General features: G+C 46.5%; 1 protein-coding gene and 1 long non-coding RNA gene across 2 annotated transcripts in view; both read right to left on the bottom strand.

Moving 5' to 3' along the window:
* The window catches only part of tra2 (transformer 2), a 38,655-nt gene that overhangs the window by 6,486 nt on the left and 14,063 nt on the right, over positions 1–18,106 (bottom strand). The window contains exons 3-6 of the mRNA XM_084595631.1: positions 12,402–12,485; positions 10,836–10,850; positions 1,368–1,419; positions 56–184 (exon numbers count right to left, since the gene is read on the bottom strand). Coding sequence (XP_084451757.1) covers positions 56–184; positions 1,368–1,419; positions 10,836–10,850; positions 12,402–12,485 — 280 coding nt within the window. The remainder of the gene's footprint in view (positions 1–55; positions 185–1,367; positions 1,420–10,835; positions 10,851–12,401; positions 12,486–18,106) is intronic.
* LOC146201086 (uncharacterized) lies at positions 13,374–16,212 on the bottom strand. Its single transcript, XR_014705287.1, has 2 exons — positions 14,653–16,212; positions 13,374–14,596 (listed from the first exon to the last, which is right to left on the bottom strand). It is a non-coding gene; the product is annotated as an uncharacterized LOC146201086 (long non-coding RNA).

Here is an 18,106-nt window from a genome sequence, read left to right as displayed (position 1 = left end):
GTGGCAGACTGCATCCCAACCTGAGTCAAAATCCCTCAGCAGAGTGGGTACACACCTGCGCATCGTAGACCACCTGGACATCCTCGAGAGGGCCGTACTTGGAGAAGACCTCCTTGAGGTCCCGCTCCTGCGTGTACAGGCTGAGCCCAAACACGCCCAGGCACCGGCTCGTGTTCGGGTTGTCCTGCACCGTTTTTTAGTCACGTTACACAGGCAATCCAAAACACCCAACTTAATTTTGGCAAAGGCAGGTCACAACATAGGCTTCACACAGGACTGCTAATCACTCATTGGAGTGCAAGAACAAAGCGCATGCCTCTATTCCTGCAACTAACAGCGGCAAAGAGCTGCTGAACTCCCACATGCAACATTCCTAGATTCTGCCAAGAAATATTTGAAACGGGGCATGAGGGTCTAACTAATTATTTATGGCTAATATTGTGAAGCTTTGCACACGTTTTCAAGTGCAATTTGCTATTCGTGTGTGGCCTAAACAAAAAAGTCATTGGGTGCCTCAACGATATCACAGTTGTTTTTGTAAACAAAAAATATCAAAGCCTGTAAAATAGAGGAGACCTACAAAACTAAGGAAAATGCATTTGAAGGTTGGCCACAAGTTACAAAAATAACAGTCTCACTGTGGTACTTTCCATCAAAAATGGAATCTTTTCCCATTTCCACAAATTTGTTTGGATTCTGATGTCAACTAGAACTGAAGGTATTGCAGACCACCTGTCCCCAAGACAGGATATGCCACTGGAACTGAAGGTATTACAGACCACCTGTCCCCAAGACAGGATATGCCACTGGGAAAAGAGCGCTAGTAGCGTTCTTTTGTGTCGTGTCCTCTCTTGCGGTTGTCTTTTTGCGCCGTCTTACTAAGTATGATTAACCAACTAGCTCAGCACCGTGTATTATTAAAGTATGATCTTAGGATTCACTATGCAATTATGATGCACAGTGCAGAGAACATCATCGTCTTTATCCAGTTCCATCTGCTCCTGCTGTCATTTAACCTAGGTAAATATTTCATACATATACTCCATCTAGCTAAAGACAAAAACCGTAGCCATGCCAGACAAGTTGCCGAGACCATCAAACAACAAGAAGCCAGACTAGCTCCCTGCCAAGACACTTTCAAAACAAGGAACAGAGCCAAGATCAAAGCGGCAGCTGCGGCCAATGGCCAACGCTCGTGAACCTTGGTTCGAGGATAGCTAAACGTTTAATTTTGTGCCCATTTTTTACCATTTAAAGACGCATCCCCCCTCTTAGTTCGAAGAGACTGCGTTCCCCGTCAGTGCTGCAATGTCTACAAGATGGAAGTACATGCAACACCACAAATGTGCTGCCCAGAGCAGACTCACCCGGCTTCCGACGTGGCGCCGACGGTTCGACATGGGAGAGCGGCTGTGGCTCCTGCAGAGTTAGAAACTTGCACTCAACCTCACACTTCAAGAAAAGCAACGCACTCAATGGCCCTGCAAAGCAACAGTGCTGAGTGCCAAGACCAAGTATGCTAGGGCCATTCCCCCCCAAGCGACCCTGCACCGCCTCTACCTCGAACGATTTTACTAAAAAAAAAAAAAAGAAAAAGTAAGAAAGGTCTCATAGGTTCCTCATATTTAAAGCTTCCACTTGCATACTTATTAACACATGACTAAGCCCTAAGGGGAGATGCTCCTCGAAAAAGTTTTTTTATATTTGACCTACAAATATAAAACTTGGGGGTCACTGATGGTGTTTTTCATGCAGATTCCAAATATTGTTTTAGTTTTTGTATATATTGAATAGTTTTTGTGTAATAGAGACCTCTAGAGTAAAATATAGGGCTTTTTGTGCACACTTTTTTTAAGGAGTAAAATTACGTTTAAAGCACCCTGCTGTAGCTCATATTGCTGCTTAGGTAAAATAGTGTGTGCAAAACTAATTAATTTTTGCACAATATCTTTTATATGAAAAAAAAAATTCAGGAACATCAAAAGTGTATATTCAAAGTTCTGAATTTTTGCAAAAAATGTAGAAGAGATATTTAGATAGATATCCCAGTCTGCACAAATTGAAGCAGCTGTGTACAAAATATCATCCAAATCGGATAATAATTAGTAGTTGAAAGTTTGTGCACAAAATGCCAAAAATACTGAAAACTGCAAATGGAGAAAAATGCATCTGAAAGTTTGATGCCATGTTGTTAGAATTCTCCTGCCCCGTACATTAGCCCCTCCCGGTCTTTGCGAATGGAGTCCGTCAGACGTGCCCTCTTCGCCATGTTGCAGCGGTGCGCTCGGGCTTCGGCTGTTTGGCGGTCAAGTTTTCAGCCGCAGCTCTTATGGCCGTAGCATGAACTTATTTCCCGATTTCTGCAAAGGTTTCATGACGCAACGGCGTAGGCAAGCAGAGAATGCCACAAAACCAAGACATTTGTTCGTGCCCGATACTTATCGCACGCACAGCTTGATGTTCACAGCTACGCTGTCGAGGGAGCTCCCACTCCAATAACTGCGGCTTTCACTGGGCACAACGTGGCATGAAGTGTAAGTAGAGGAAAATAGCGATGCAGGGCACTCGCTATTTTCGCAGCGGAGCTCAAGAAATGCTGACCACTGCTGCTAAGCAGCCATGAACACAGATTGCCTGTTCGCTATGCTTCGCACTGCTCAGGAACAGCACAGCAGTGCAACCAAAAGCTGCACCAGTGTCCCATCGGAAATTGTCATTTCTCACCTCATGCCATAGCTACCCCTTTTTCCCCTACCCCTGGTTTTAATGCATTGCAGTCTGCAGTCTCTGGATGGCTGTCACCTTGCAGTGCCCTCTATGTGCAGCCCCAATGCGTAACTCAAAAAAAAAAAACAATTTTGCGCCTTTAACTCTTTTGCGGTCACAAACATACCGGTACCTTTATTTTTTTTGCAATGCTCGGAATTTCCACGAGCACATTCAAAAATGTCGATGAAACTTGGGAAAAGGTTTTCCCATTTCCACAGCAAGAGCCGCTCAAATTTCCGTCCCTCCTGTGACTAAACCGTACTGCTTTAGCAAGTTTATGAAATTTTCCATTACGAATTTTGACTACGCCAACTTTGTCCCAATCTTTTTACTAGCTCCAATAACAAGGTTGAACTATATATAAAAAACAGCCATGAGGAGCTCATCCGTAACATAGTGGCATAACACACTGTACCCACACTAGCTACACGTTTACTGCAAAGATGTGTCATCTACCAGAATGCTGGTGTTGCACTGAGTTTGGTACACCTAGCCTGCTTGGCATTAAATCCGCTGCCAGCAATTATTCAGACTAACCACTGGCTACCATCATCATCACCAGCCTGATCATACCCGCTACAGGGCAAAGGCCCCTCCCATAGTCCTCCAATCAACACTGTCCTGTGCCAGCAGCATCAATTTGATCCCTGCAAACGTCCTACTTTAATCTGCCCACCAAACTTTCTGCTGCCTCTACTATGCTTGCCTTCCCTTGGAATCCACACTGTCACCCTTACAGACCATCAGTTCCGTGCCTTTGGATTTATGACCCGTCCATGCATTTCTACTTATTTCTAGCAGAATGTTGTTAACTCTCATTTGTTCCGACCCATTCAGCACACTTCCTCCTGTCGCTTAACGTTAAACCTGTTTCTTTCCATAGCTTCCTGCATGCTCAATTTAGGCTGAACTCTCCTCGTTAACCTCCTCGTTTCTGCCCTATAGGCAAGTACTAATAAGATACAACTGCTATATACTTTCCTCTTGAGCAATACTGGCGAGTTGCTAGTCAATATCTGCAAATATTTGCCAAATGCACTTCATCCCAATCCTATTTAGTTATTCCCTTTTCATGGTCCAGATCTGCAGTTACTACCTGTCCTAAGTACACATGTTGCCATGAATTAAGGGTAGACGCGGATCTTAGAACAGTAAAAAATGGTCAAAAAATGTTGAGAAAAACCGATTCTCGGAATATTTAACCTTTCGAGCATCATCATCATCATCACCACCAGCCTGACTATACCCACTGCAGGGCGAAAGGCATCTCCAATATTTCTCCACTTAACCCGGTTCTGCATCCACTTGACCCCTGCGAACTCCTTAACCTCATCCACCCACCTAACTTTCTGCCGCCCCCTGCTACGCTTCCCTTCCCTTGGAGTCCAGTTTGTTACCCTAAGCGACCATAGGTTATCCTCTCTTCGCACTACATGTCCTGCCCATGCCCATTTCTTCTTAATTTCCACTAGAACGTCAGTAACTTGAGTTATTTCTCTGAACCACTCTGCACGCTTCCTATCTCTTAATGTTACCCCTATCATTTTTCGTTCCATAGCCCTCTGGGTTGTTCTCAACTTAAGTAGAACTCTCTTGGTTAGCCTCCATCTCTTGGTTAGCCTCCACGTTTCAGTCCCAGAGCACCTGCACTCAAATCATTAATGCTGAATTCGGTCAAGAAATTCAATAAAATAGGTTTTTATACCTGTATGGCATACCAAAACTCTTGAGACGCTTCCTAGTGATTGACACCTTTGGCCTACCAATGCTTTACACTTCAAGAATGATTTTGTCTGCCGTAGGCCTGACAAGCTTGTCACTGACAAAGAGGCTCCATGGTGAAGTCTTGTTTTCACAGCAGAACCATTAAAATAACTCATGCAGTTTTTGCAGTTGGACAAGTTTCCTAATGGCTCACTGTAATTTGTGCTACCTGCTTTGCTAGCTGCTCTCACTTCTCTCTCCATCAGCGATTCAAAAGTCTGGGAGGAGGTGCTATGTCACATGCACAGCGCATTTTTTTTTTCGTCGCAATTAGTTCCATTCAAATGTTTGTGGCTCATACTAAATTACCTGCAAACAAACTTTTATTATTGCTCCATGTTTCCCTCCCTTACAAAAATTTTATTTTATAAAGCCCAGTGCAAGATGCGTTATCTGAGACATCGTTCCAGTGTTCCACTAAATTTGCAGCAGAACCTCGAGGCAGCCAGTTTAAGGGGGACGCGGGTTTTAAAATCGCGAAAAATGGTCAAAAATGGCAATTTTCAAAAATTGCTGTTTTGAAGTCTTCAATGTCCCGACTATGCCTCTACAAAATATTATAGCTCAATTCCTACTAAAAGTATTAAAGAAACGGCAATTTAGAAACGTCGGTGAGCCGAAATTGAACTCCAAACGCGAAAATTTGCACCATTTTCAAGCCGCCGTAGCTCCGCGCGGCGCGAACCGATAGGCGCCATCTTGGTCTCGTTTGAAAGCTCATTTCCCGCTCTCTCTCCTGGCGTCTCTCAACACGCTGTAGGTTTTCGCACAGCGGAGCTTTCGGCATCCGTCCGCAAGGGGTGAATTGTCGCGAGACAGCCGCTGATTGGGTAAAGCGCGCGCTCTCCGAGGCGCAGCCCTCTGATTGGCCCTGACGCATGCCCCACCTCCCGCGACCGCGTTGCCGACTCTTCGTCGTCTGCTTTTGCCCGCTGGCACGTGATTTTTTGCGCTCCTCTTTGTTTCCTAGCATTTCTCGTTCTGCATTTTTTCTCATCGTTCCTGTAAATATTTTGACTATTAACTCGCTCCTCTTAGCTTTGAAGTTATTGTTTTCGTGTGTATTTGCTTGCCTGGTGTCTGTTCCGCGTGTCTCGATGGCGCGGGACGCGCGCTTGAAAGCAAGCACGCGAAAAGCAGTCGGCAAAAGGAGTCGCGCGTGGAATAAGAAGAGTGCCACATCGAGAACTACAGCTTCGGTGTTGCCGCAAGCTGCAGGGCCGTCGGCGGATGCGGCTGGATTGAACTCGTCGACCACAGTTTTGCCAATGGACGCGGCTGGACCGACATCGTCGATGTCAGCTTCGTTGGTGGACGCCGTGGCTGGACCGTGCCGATCGGCGTCAACTTCGGTGTTACCGCAAGTGTCTGCGGTTCCAGTGGATGCGCCTGGACTTAGCCCGTCGAAAATATCGACTTTTGATGCTCTGCGAGTCGCTTCAAATTCTGTGTCGTCGGAAGCAGCCCAGCCGGCTGAGCTAAGCCTAACGACGACTTCGGCGTTTCCGCACGTCGCTTCAGCGCCGACGGACGCGGCTAAACCGAGCTCGCGTGTTCAACGTTTGGACACAGTGTTTTTTACGGAGGCGGAGTGCGCGGGACGCGAAAAATGTGCAGATAACGCCAAGACGTCATTGGCGAAGAAGTCCTCGACTTCCCGCAAGTTCGAGCTGATGAACGTCAGCACAGTAAGTGTAGACGACGATCGCGGCACTGAGTATATAATTGTTGATATGAGCATACTGAAGAAGCTGTTTGCATCCACAAGCTGCAGCAAGTGTGGGATGGCCAGTGTTCAATTCGCGAAATGCAGCGGAAGAGAGTATGGCTTAGCTGTGAAGTTAGTGCTCACATGTTCGAATTGCGATTTCGCCGAGTGGCACTTTTCGTCGCCACGAGTGCCCGGGAAATCTAGCATCACACCCTTTGAAGTAAATCTGCGGGCGATGAAAGGCATACAAAGTATAGGGAAGGGAGTGACTGCTCTAGTGAATTTTTGTGCAACAATGAACCTCTCCCACCGAGGACTTCACCACAAAACTTTCAGGGGGCACATGAACACCATGGTGAAAGCTTGCCAGGCAGTTGCTACTGCTACAGAAGCAGCAAGTGTCAAAGTGGTGAAGGACTTATACAAAGACTTCCTGAATCCAACAGGAAATGTAGACGTGATATTTGATGGCACATGGAAAACGCGTGGCCACAATTCAAATATTGCAGTTGGCTGCATTATAGAACTGTACACTGGCCTTGTACTGGACCATGTTGTGCTTTCGAGGTACTGTCGTGGGTGCCAAGGGGCACCTGATCCCAGTGATGATGGTTACGGTGACTGGGCTGTGAACCACAAGTGTATGAAGAACATTGACTGCAATGCCGGACGAATGGAGACCAAAGCAGCTATGATTTTATTCAATAGGTCCTTGGAAAAAAATGGGTTGCGGTACACAACCATACTTTCGGATGGTGATAGCCGCACATTTCATGCATTGACCCAGGAAGGCATGTATGGATATATATCCATCGAAAAGAAGGACTGCCTCAACCATGTCCACAAGCGGATGGGGACGGCTCTTCGCAACTTGGTTGAGAAAAAGAAGGCACAAGGGCAATCTCTTGGTGGAAAGGGCAACCTTACCCAAGAAAAGATAAAAAAGATCACCAATTACTATGGGTATGCCTTGCGGAGCCATAGCCACGACGTCGCAGGCATGAAAAAGGCAGTGCAAGCTACGCTGTTGCACCTGACCTCGACAGATGAAGCCCCAGATCACAGTTGCTGTCCTCAAGGAGTTGATTCATGGTGTGCCTTCAATCGTGCTTTGGCAAACCAGGTGGAGCCTCCACCACACAAAAACCCTCTGCCAGGCCATGTTCGCACTGCGCTTGAGCCAGTTTTTGCCAGGCTGGGCGACGAGGCCCTTTTGAAGCGCTGCAAAATGGCATGACACAGAATGCTATCGAGTGCCTGCACTCTGTTATCTGGAGCCAATGCTCTAAAAGCACGCATGACTCTTCGCTGGCTGTTCAAAGGGCTGTTGCAGAAGCAGTTTCTCGCTTCAATCAAGGGATGGCAGCAACCAGCAGAGCTGTTGCAGAGTAGCTTGGTTATAGCCCTGGCAGGTGCCTCATTCGTAGGAGCCTTGAAAAAGATAAACAGAGGCTGTGCAGGTCTGATAAGGGTCAAACCGATAGTGAAAAGGTGAAGAAGAAGATGGCCAAGAGGCACAGGCCTGACAAAACCCAAGGCTACTGCCCAGGACTTTGTGAATGGTTTAAGATTCAGAGACTGTAGCAAGTGACTTTCTGAGCATCTTTTTTTTTGTCAAGTGCCAATGCCATACAGTTGAATCCCGCTATAACGAAATTCACGGTGCACGAAAAAAAATTCGTTCTCGCGGAACTTCGTTATCGCAAAAATTTGACGTGAAACGCAGAAAGAATTGCCCAAGCAGCAGCAAAGGCGTTTAATGCCAAAAATCTGTAAGCTTGGTTTGCTTACGCTTCACGGCGAGCAACGCCGTCACGCGATTTTCGCACTCGGTCAGCAAACCCATTGCAACATCGTCGTCTCGGACAGCAACGAAATTCCTGATGACATCAAAAGCGTCCATCACCTGTACGGCGGTTGCCGCAGCCGGCGCTTCCTGTACGTCGTCGTCTTCTTCATCGGAAGAGTCCTTATCATTCCGGGCAGCTTTTATGATCTGCTCATCACTCACATCTTCGTGAACAACAACACAAGCGTCAGCGCCGATGTATTTATTCGTCGAGCTCGAGATTAGGCGGCACGGTTCCTATTTCTCCCAGCGTTTTCCAGGCGGCCGCGATCCCCGGAGCCGGTGACGCCTCTTCGTCGTCGTCTGTAACGCCTGGTGTTAGGCCAGCAGAGTGTACGGGTCGACCTTCGGCAAATCCGGCGTGCCTGAAACAGTTCACAATTACTGAGCGCCCCAGTGTGCTCCAGGCAGCAGACATAATCTGCAGTGCCACGTACAAGTCCACCTTCGTGTCTCGGCCGGTTTCAGTGTTAAAAAGCAGCCGCTGAATTAACCTCCCGCGGTAAGCGCGCTTCAGGCTAAGAATCACGCCCTGATCGAGAGGCTGTAAGACAGACGTGCAATTGGGAGGGAAAAACCTCAGCTCCGTGTTAGTGAGCTTGACTTCGTCGGAGTGATGCGCTGAACAATTGTCCAAAAGCAAGCAAACTTTACGGCCCTGCCGCTTCATGTCGCGGTCGAATGCCATCATCCACTCGGTGAAAATAGCGCGGGTCATCCATGACTTGTTGTTCGCTTTGTACTGCACAGGTAGGCTACGAGTTCCCTTAAAACAGCGCGGCTTGGCACTTTTGCCTATGACTAACGGCGGACGCTTGTCCGAGCCATCCATGTTTGTGCAAAGCAGCACTGTGGTGCGTTTTTTGCTGTGTTTGCCGCCGTGACAGCGCTGCCCCTTGAAGTCGAGCGTCCTAGCCGGCAACATCTCGTAGAATAGCCCGGTCTCGTCGGCGTTGTAAATGTCTGCAGGCGCGAAGTTGCTTAAAATTCCGGCCATGTTACTCGCCTTCCAAGCAGCTGCTCCGTCCACGTCTGCTGACATTGACTCGCCGCACAACACTTTTCCAACGATGTTATGGCGGGCCTTGAAACGGTTTAGCCAGCCAATGCTGGCTTTAAAATCATCAATGCCAAGTAGGCATGCATAGTTCAAGGCTTTCTGCTGGACGATGCTTCCGGACAGGGGGACGTTGCTGGCTCGTGCTTCCACAAACCACGCATGCACTGCTTTGTCCAACTCTTCATGGAGGGGCCGCGTCACCTTTTTGTGCTTCGAGGATGTGCCTGAAGCAAGTGCCATTCTCACGCTGTCCTTATTGCCTAGAATCGTTGACAGCGAACTTGCAGGAATTCCGAAGTCTTCAGCAATTGCCGCTTTCTTCCTTCCGCTTTCTGCTTGGGCGATTATTTGAGCTTTTTGCTCAAGGGAAAGAGTTTTGCGTTTTTTCACTTGCGTTGCCATCGTGTCCTGCGGATGAAAACTCGTCGTTGTCGAAGAGAAAGGCAGCGAGTGAACAACGCGACCACGACACAAAGCCAAAATGGCAGAACTGCAATCACGTGATTTCATGCTTAATGTGGCTTTGGATTTGACTTGGACTTCTCGCCAATACAACTAGTTTCGGTTTCGATTTTGAACGCGAAAATTTCGTTGAAGCGGAAACGCTCTGCAAAAATGGTTCGTTGTGCAGAGAAATTTACGCCATTAATTCTTATAGGATACTCGCGGGGAATAAAAAATTATTCGTTGTCGCGGAAATTTCGTTGTGGCGGTATTCGTTGTGGCGGGATTCAACTGTACATAGATTTTCACAGCCATTACATGAACAGATTTATGTAAATTTGGTGTCATTTTGTTCACCAATAACTGGGCTGCATGCTAAAGCATTAAATCTTTCCATGTGATTGGAAAACAAAAGTGGCACAGTGAGTAAAACTTTGAATGCCGTTTTCTCAGCTTTGTTTATTTGGTAAAAAGCCTTGCCTTACGGAACTTTTCATAATGTTTGCATGCACGGATTTTATTGAACTTGGTATCATTTTTTTCAGTAAAATCTCAGCTACATCCTAAAGCTTTCCGTTTTCGATAAAGTCTGATAGACTAGCAATTAGATCAGATGTAAACTAATTACTCCCACATTGTTTTTTTTCTCCCAACTTTGTTATTCATTCATTACCTATATAATGACTTCTTAAAAACTTCCTTAGCTTTAGGATGTGCAGTAGGCTCTTGGAAATGACAGCATATTTTTAAAACCAGTTTTTTTAATTAAGAAATTGCCGTAATGGCCCGTAAGAAAAGACACTATGTGCGGTACATTATCTTGCCATATTTTCATGTCTAGATGAGGTATTTCAAATCTAAATACATATTTGGAATCACCATTCAAAGATATATCACCATGGCAATTTTCAGCAAGATAGGTTAAGAAATAAAAAAAAAGTTTTTAAGACCCTCATCCCCCCTTAATTGCACATTACAAAATAAGGTGCGGATGGCTTCTACAAAATCTTCGGCAGGAAAGGGCCATTTGCATCCAAAGCTATAGCATGGCTCCAAAGACTCATAACTGTATCACATTTCCTCTATCTATGCCTTATTGCACATGTATATGTTTTAGACATAATAAGCCACATCTGCTTGACAGTGCTATGTGCCAGAAGCAAGAATAGCATAATATTACAAGCAAAGGCAAAAAAAAAGGACCATGATACCCAAATTGAACAGCTGATGTCACTTACCTTCGACTGCGAGAGCTGCAATGAAAAAAGAAAAAAAAATGTCAGCCATGTGCCGATACAACTTATACCCCCGTCACACGAGCAAATTTAATGTCATTATTCCCAAGCTGCATGAGAAAATTTATTATCATGTTCGAACGACATTCTTCGTCGAATGAGTTTGGAGAACTCATTTGCATTCGATCGCTAACCGAATGTGTACTCTTGACGCCAGACACGCAGCAGAAACAAGTAACCCAACAACATATTCTGCGCACAGTGAAATATCAAAATTATATTTCTAGAGTATTGTTTTAAAACCTGCTAATTTAGGTGTAAAATTATTCGCACGGCAGGCTATCGTGGAACGGCATTACTCTCGGTCACAGCAGTGGTCCAGTCATGGCAGCGACTCACTATCATTTTAGGCTCTTTGTTCCCTGGTGGCCGCATCTTCCCGCATGTTTATCTCGGAACTATTTAAAGTTGTGACTGAGCTTCTCATAGTTTGGACGTCAATTACATGCTCTACGTGTCTCCATGAGTCTCCACACTGTGTATCAGAGCTCTGCTGTGTTCAGCCATATTGTTTGTTTAAGTTTATCGAATCTGTGGGTGACTATACTTGGCTTGGATTTTCATGGCTAAAAAGCTACACCACAGCCAAAAGTAATGTTTTTCACTTGAATTGTCATACAGAAATGTTTTCATCAGCTTTAAAATGTTACACAGTGATTTCAAACGCCTTGTATGCGCACTGATGTTCCTTAAGTGCAGTATTTTTTTTGTAGCCGATTGTAATTGCCACCACTTGCAAATGACATTTTACCGTGTAGCCCCGAAAGAAACCAAATGACTTGATTCGAATGACATTAAATCTGCTTGTGTGACAGAGGTATTACTTGAGAAACCATCACAGTCACTTTGAGAATATGTCATGTGGAAGGTCAGACACAGACTAAACGTTTCTGGCTGACTGCACAGCCGACAGCTGTTTGTCATGAACTGCTGTCTGCTGTCCAATCAGTTCGTAACGACTGAAAAAAAAAAAAAACAGGTGAACAGCAAAGACTGTTTTGCAAGCAAGCTGTAGCCTGGCCAAGCAATGAACAAATCACAAAAATCACCAGAACATGAATGTTGCGGCGGAATTAAGAACTTCACCAGGACTTCAGCATCCGACCACAGGTGCTTCAAAACAAATGCAGAACTAATGTCCAGTGACCTTCAAACACAACAGAGCAGGTAATCAAGGGAAGGGAAACTTAGCTGGGCAACTGATAAAATTAACTGAATACAGCTGCACCGAGAATACACAAATTACTAGAGCTCCCAAAACAAGAAATTAAAACTGTCACATTTCCCTTGCCCTTGTATCCATTTTTCTGTGATGTACCATGCAACCCAGGCTTTGTGGTGCAGAAGAGTGGTACAATAGCTCATGTGCATCAAACTTGCTTATATAGGAAACGCCAAGTCGAATTAGCTACTGCATTTATACAAAGCCAAACAATAGCAGAGCAGAAACTTTTGTCAAGAATATTGCTGGGTAAGAACAGGAAAAACTGGGAGACACGAAGCACTCACTAGTAGTATCTGCTCCGCCTTGGTGATCGGGAGTGGGATCGGCTGTAGTGACGGTGACGCCGCCTGGATGACCGTGACCGGCTCCTGCAAGACAAAAGATGTGAATTCCCAGTGTACGAGACTACCTGACCTCACCAGAAGAAAAAAAACGTTAAATAATTTTCACCGCCTATAAGAATTTCCTGCTTCTTCGGTGGTCCCAAAAAAGGGTTAAGTCATCATTCACTGAGCACAACCAAGATAGCTTGCATCACAATGTGGGTTTCAATGACCACTGTACTCAATGCCCAGTGGAGTTGTTCAGTTTCAACCCATTACTTCCCATTACCGATTACTTCTAAAACAGCAAAACAGTAATGACAGTTCTATGCTGAAATCTTATATAACACGAACTGAATACAAATATGGGGAAAGGGAAAAATGCCTTCCAATATTGAATCTGAATTTGATCACTTAAGAGGGCTCACCAGCTGCAAGGCAACTCAGATTTGAACTCTTAGTGGATAACTGGAAGCACTTAAGCATCAGGAAAAAGGGGGAACTTCTATTCACGGTCCAGGTGTGTAAACTGCACCAGGAAAGTATTAGTTCTTCCACATACAAAAAGTAGAGCTGAGAACTTTCAGTGGGCATGTGGCCAAGCCAGGGAAATAGAGGGGAGGGTCTGGACTGGAGTCCAGACAATAGACCCTTTTCTCAAGTAGCCTTTCCAGGTTTTCAGTTTGGGTGGCCTATGCTACCTACAGGCTCTCCCATCTTTGTGCAAAAATTCCTTCACAGTGGTGGAGGGAGGTTATTTTGCAGGTGGTACTCAGCAGGGCTGATTTGGACTAGTGAGAGAGTCATCTTTTGACAAGAGTTCAAACATACAGTATATCGGTAACAACAATGAAAACCTGCTGTACAGTCCACTTTTGTATGTTTTCGGTTATAACAATGAAGTCTGGTGCCAAAAGGTAGTTGAATGCGAAATTCTTGAAAAAAAAAAGAAAAAGAAAAATTCCAGCTGCTACACCCTCCCCGCTGCGCGCTCATACAATAACCTGTTTTCTGGCCTTCTCCGCGCCACCCTCCGAAACACAAATGGACTTCCTGATCTGCTAACTCACCCGCTCGCCCCTCATTTTACGCAGTTCTGCAAACGGATTTGGTTGTTTGTGCAAGTTGATTGCGTCGAAGTCGTTCCTGGCCACGCGGTTTCTTTGTCTCGTTTGAATCACCGCCGAAACGTAAGATGGCTGATCCATCCGCTGATTATCGGACAATGTTGCCGGTGAAAAGAAAGCGCACGGCACGGCTATCGATTTGGAGACAAGTGCAGTATCCCGAAGGAGTATGCACTATCGCAACTGACGGTGTCGACGATCATTCGCTCCTCTGAGAAGTTCGACAAAGAAAAGTCCTCGCTTGACAGTGGGCGCAAACGCGTTCGACAAGGCGCCTGACGATGACAGTGACGGCGACGACAGCGACGATGACGCGTTAGGGCAGGCTGCCTCAACGTTCTCGCAAGAGGCCCTGCAGTTGATTCAGTCCATCTGGGGCTTTGTTTTCGCGAGAGACCTTCCGCTGTACTACGTGGTGTACCTAGATGCCATGGAGAAGGATGTCGACACGCTTCGCGTGAGGCAAGCAAGGTTAACGGACATGGGGTTTTCTCGTGCAAGCCAGTAGATGTACGTGGCGAGATGCTTGCGGCGATTTCACCCCAGGGGCCTGCGTGCTCCAATCTCCTCTGCTTTTAAATAAAAGTTCCGTCTCTCTCTCTCTCTTCACCCCAGCGTTACTCCGGGATTTCTCAAGCTGAGGGGCAGCCGCGGCAACCTTCTCGTATTGTTTACAAGACCCCTTTCGGGGCCACAAAAACGATGTCTCGGCGGAGCTCGCATGTCACTTGCCGTCCGTGACCCCTCTCTGCAGTTGTTAAGATTTTTTTCGTGCAAACCGTTTATAACAATTATCGGTTATAACAATGGAAATTTTGTGGCACTTGAATATTGTTATAAGTGGACTCGACTGTATTAGTATTGCTTTACTGGAAAGAAGATCCATTGTGTTGGGGACCCTAGTATGCAGCCTAGCGAGCTGCTTCTGGGTGATACACGAAATTTTCTACAAACCCAGAACTTGAACATGACAGCGACGAGCGAAAATGCTTTGGCGGCCCTCGGCCCGTCACGTCCGTCGACACTCCACTGCACAAAGGGAGCTTTTGTAATAAACGGAAAAGAATTCTCAGGAAAAACTCAACTTTATAATTTTTGAAGGAAGAACTGGGTAATGCTTGCCCGCTTCGCGTTGGCATTCGGCCCAACAAAGGCGTCCTCGAGCTGCTAAACACGTCGCATAAGCCATTGGTCGCTGCCGCTGCATTCAACTTTGTTGCAGACACCACACACACAACAAAAATCAGTCAACGCTCCGTGCACATTGCGCGACGAAATCGAACCACACAATCACTAAATCGCTCTTGCCAGCATGCACGTGCAGAGGGCAGCTGACCAAACCACGCCCAATACGACTCATCAGCCCCCGCGTGCGATGGGCACTCACGTGACTACTCCCAAAGTGAAAAACGGCTGCGTGCGCGGGAATTTTATATTCGCTCTTCGAACGTGACTGCGTTCGGCACTTAGTATAAGAACAAAGCGCTCGCTCAGAGCTCCTATCACCTTTCGGTAATAACCTTTGCCTTCGGTCCTTCCGGTAAAAACTTCGAGATATCCGCATTACGCCCAAAAAATGCTTCGAGGTGAACGGGAGCTAATACAAAGGGAGGTGAAAGTGCGGCGTGGAAAATTTTCAACTTGAGCGATTTTTCAAGATATGAGAGTTCGTGTTAACGAGGGTTTACTGTTATAGAAGCTGCGGTTCCGGAAACTGATCATCTGAGGCAGCTAGACCCGGAGTGCCCGGGGGCAAGCGCCAACGCACAGTTTCCACCCGATAATGAGCGGGAAGTGTGGGAGAAGCACAAAGCGCTTTATTCAGTTTCAAAGTACAAAGAATTAAATGAATTTGTGGGGAAAAGGTCCAGCTTCAGGTAAGTTTTTGAAGTGAACGCTGAACAAAAACTTATTTGCAATAACACCTGCATGTTATTAAACTGGGCCATAAAAACTAAATTACCTTAACTTGTAAAATGTTCGCAGTACAAAAAAAAAAGGCAGGGGAAGGGGGACGAAGAAACACACGCGACAGGATGATGTGCCATTTTCAAGTTAGAAGAAGAATGCTGTGTTGCGTTTTTTTTTCGTGTTGCTAGTGTTTTACAAGACTAATACCAGCAGCGGGCCCAAACATCGGTGTTGAACCTTAAATTGCTTAGGCCCTTACACGCACGTGCATTACCCAAACCACGGAAACTCTATTGTTTATTCTCTCTGCTCCAACCCATACAGAACAAAGGAGATGATGTGGGCCAAACTTGCCGCAATAATCAATGCGGAGTTTGGAGGCAATCTGACTTCTCCACAAATCGAAAATAAGTGGGAGTCGCTATATCGTCGATACAAGAAAACAAAAAAATTCATCGGGGCACTCGAGAGCGAACTGCGATTATGAGAAGTAGCATTCAATGTCTTCTTTGCCTGCAGCTTTTAACTTGTAACACCTGGGTTAAACTTTCCAGCGAGCTGTCGGAGGTGCTTGAAAAGCCACACCACATCACTCCGACTGTGCTGCTGATGCAGGGAAGTCGTAAGTCAGCAAGCTCCGGAACGAGAAGACGCTGGCTCAGGGTGAGCTGCTTTTATTAGCTATAGCAAAACAGAAGCTCATTCTAATGAAATTTTCAGTGAAGAAGACATGCAGGAGGAGCCTGCTGATCTTCAGCCACTGCCAAGCGTCAGCAGAAGGCGCCCCCGCAAGGACACTCCAGTGGCGTCTTTGCTTCAGATAATGAGAGACGCATAGGCTGCAAGGGAAAGACGCCACCAAGACAGAATGGCCTTGCTGCGGGAGCTAATAGCTGCCGTTCGTGACAATAAAGAGAACGCGTAAACAACACACTACTATGGCTACTGTTTCATTGCGCAACTAAGCTGTTTTCAGCACTGGTGACGAGCAATCATTTGCCTTCGGCTCTCGCAGCACGCTGGCGAAATTATCCCGACATCTTCATCGGCAAATTCGGCCATGAAATTTCTTTCGGCATTGCACAAATTGTGCAGCACACAGGCGCCCAGTACAATCTTGCAGCACTGGAGGATGGTTTTTGCATTGACTAAATAGCGCCGCCTGAAGCGCTGTTTCACAAGCCCGAACGTGTTCTCTATGACGACCCTCTGCTGGCTATGAAACTAACTTCTTTTCCCACGGTGGAAAGCTTGCTCCGTTATCCCTGTAGGGAGTCAGCAGCCACTGAAGATGCGAGTATGCGGAGTCTCCTAGTATATAGTCGTCTCGACATTTAGGGGCAGCCTCTGAGAAAAAGGGGCTTTCCTTCAGCACGCGGGCGTCGTGCGCAGAGCCAGGAAACCCTACGAACACATCAAGGAGTTCGCTGCTTTTGTTGCAGATTCCCAGCAGAATAATTGATGGCCACTTTTGCCTATTGATATAGGAAGCAGTGGATTCCTCAGGCTTGCAGATTTTCACATGGCTCCCATCAATACAACCAACAATGTTACGAGGGCCTTTCCCACCACTCTTGGCCAGAAAACATGCCTTGCTACGAGCCATCTCAGCGTAGTCTGGCCAAGCGATCACATTGTCGCTGATTTTGAAAAGGAAATCCAGCACTCTCTGGAGACACAGCAAAACAGACAACTAACGTCAAATCGATCTGCCACGAAGTTCATGCTGGTCTGGCTCCTGAGATAGCTGAGGGCTATCAAGATGGTCTCTTCGGCAGAAAGTTGTCGACGCCCGCTCACAGCCTTTGGATATGAGTAAGAGCGTCTGAAGCATTCGCACACAGCATTGAAAATCTCTCGGGACAACCTAAAGAGTTTCTTGAACTCGAAGTCGAAGTACCTGGAGGTCACGTTTTCGAAATAACCACTAATGCGGTTGCGGTCCGCACGCAGAAGCTTGCACGCTGCAAGGGCAAATGCAGCTTCGAACTCTGCATCGAAGTCCTCGTCGTCCTCCACAAGCTCCATGGCTAACTGAACAATGTCACCCATGTTCATCCACAAATCACGAAAGTCGCAAACGCAAAATCGCTGCACTGCTGCACTTGGTGGCGCCACAAAGAGCGCTAGTGCTGCACTGCAGACACCTTTTGTGAACGGCTAGTGAACTACATGCAGAAAGTGTAGCCAAACCGAGGAGACCTATGCTCTTTCACCCTATGCCTTGGGGGAGGGAGGGGGGGGAATAGTTGTCCTGGTGTATAGACCTTTTCAGCTAGACAGGAAAGAAAGAAGGGTGCCAGGGGATTTGTGCTCAAGAGCCCATTTCCTGCCCCATGGGCACAAAAGCCAACAAAGGCTGGTCTCCTTTGCTTTCTTGTCCCACCCCTTCTTCAATTGTATCCACCTGAGTCACTGCATACCTGCATTGTGGTGGGAGCAATGTTGTTCTCCCACACAGGCCACCCTGTGAGTCACTTGTGCTTTGGTGTGAACAATGCAATATGATGGAGCAGTGGGGGAGGGAGTATTTTTGACTGTGCCTTGCATCCCACTTCCTTTTGTTGGCTTCAGGGACAAGGGTGAGCAAAAAGTGAGAAGGGGAAATTACTTTCCAAATACAGCCCA

Source organism: Amblyomma maculatum, chromosome 2 (genome assembly GCF_055883805.1).
Source record: "Amblyomma maculatum isolate TAMU_Amacu chromosome 2, ASM5588380v1, whole genome shotgun sequence".
Lineage (NCBI taxonomy): Eukaryota > Metazoa > Arthropoda > Arachnida > Ixodida > Ixodidae > Amblyomma > Amblyomma maculatum.
This window is presented reverse-complemented; position numbering and strand designations above follow the sequence as displayed.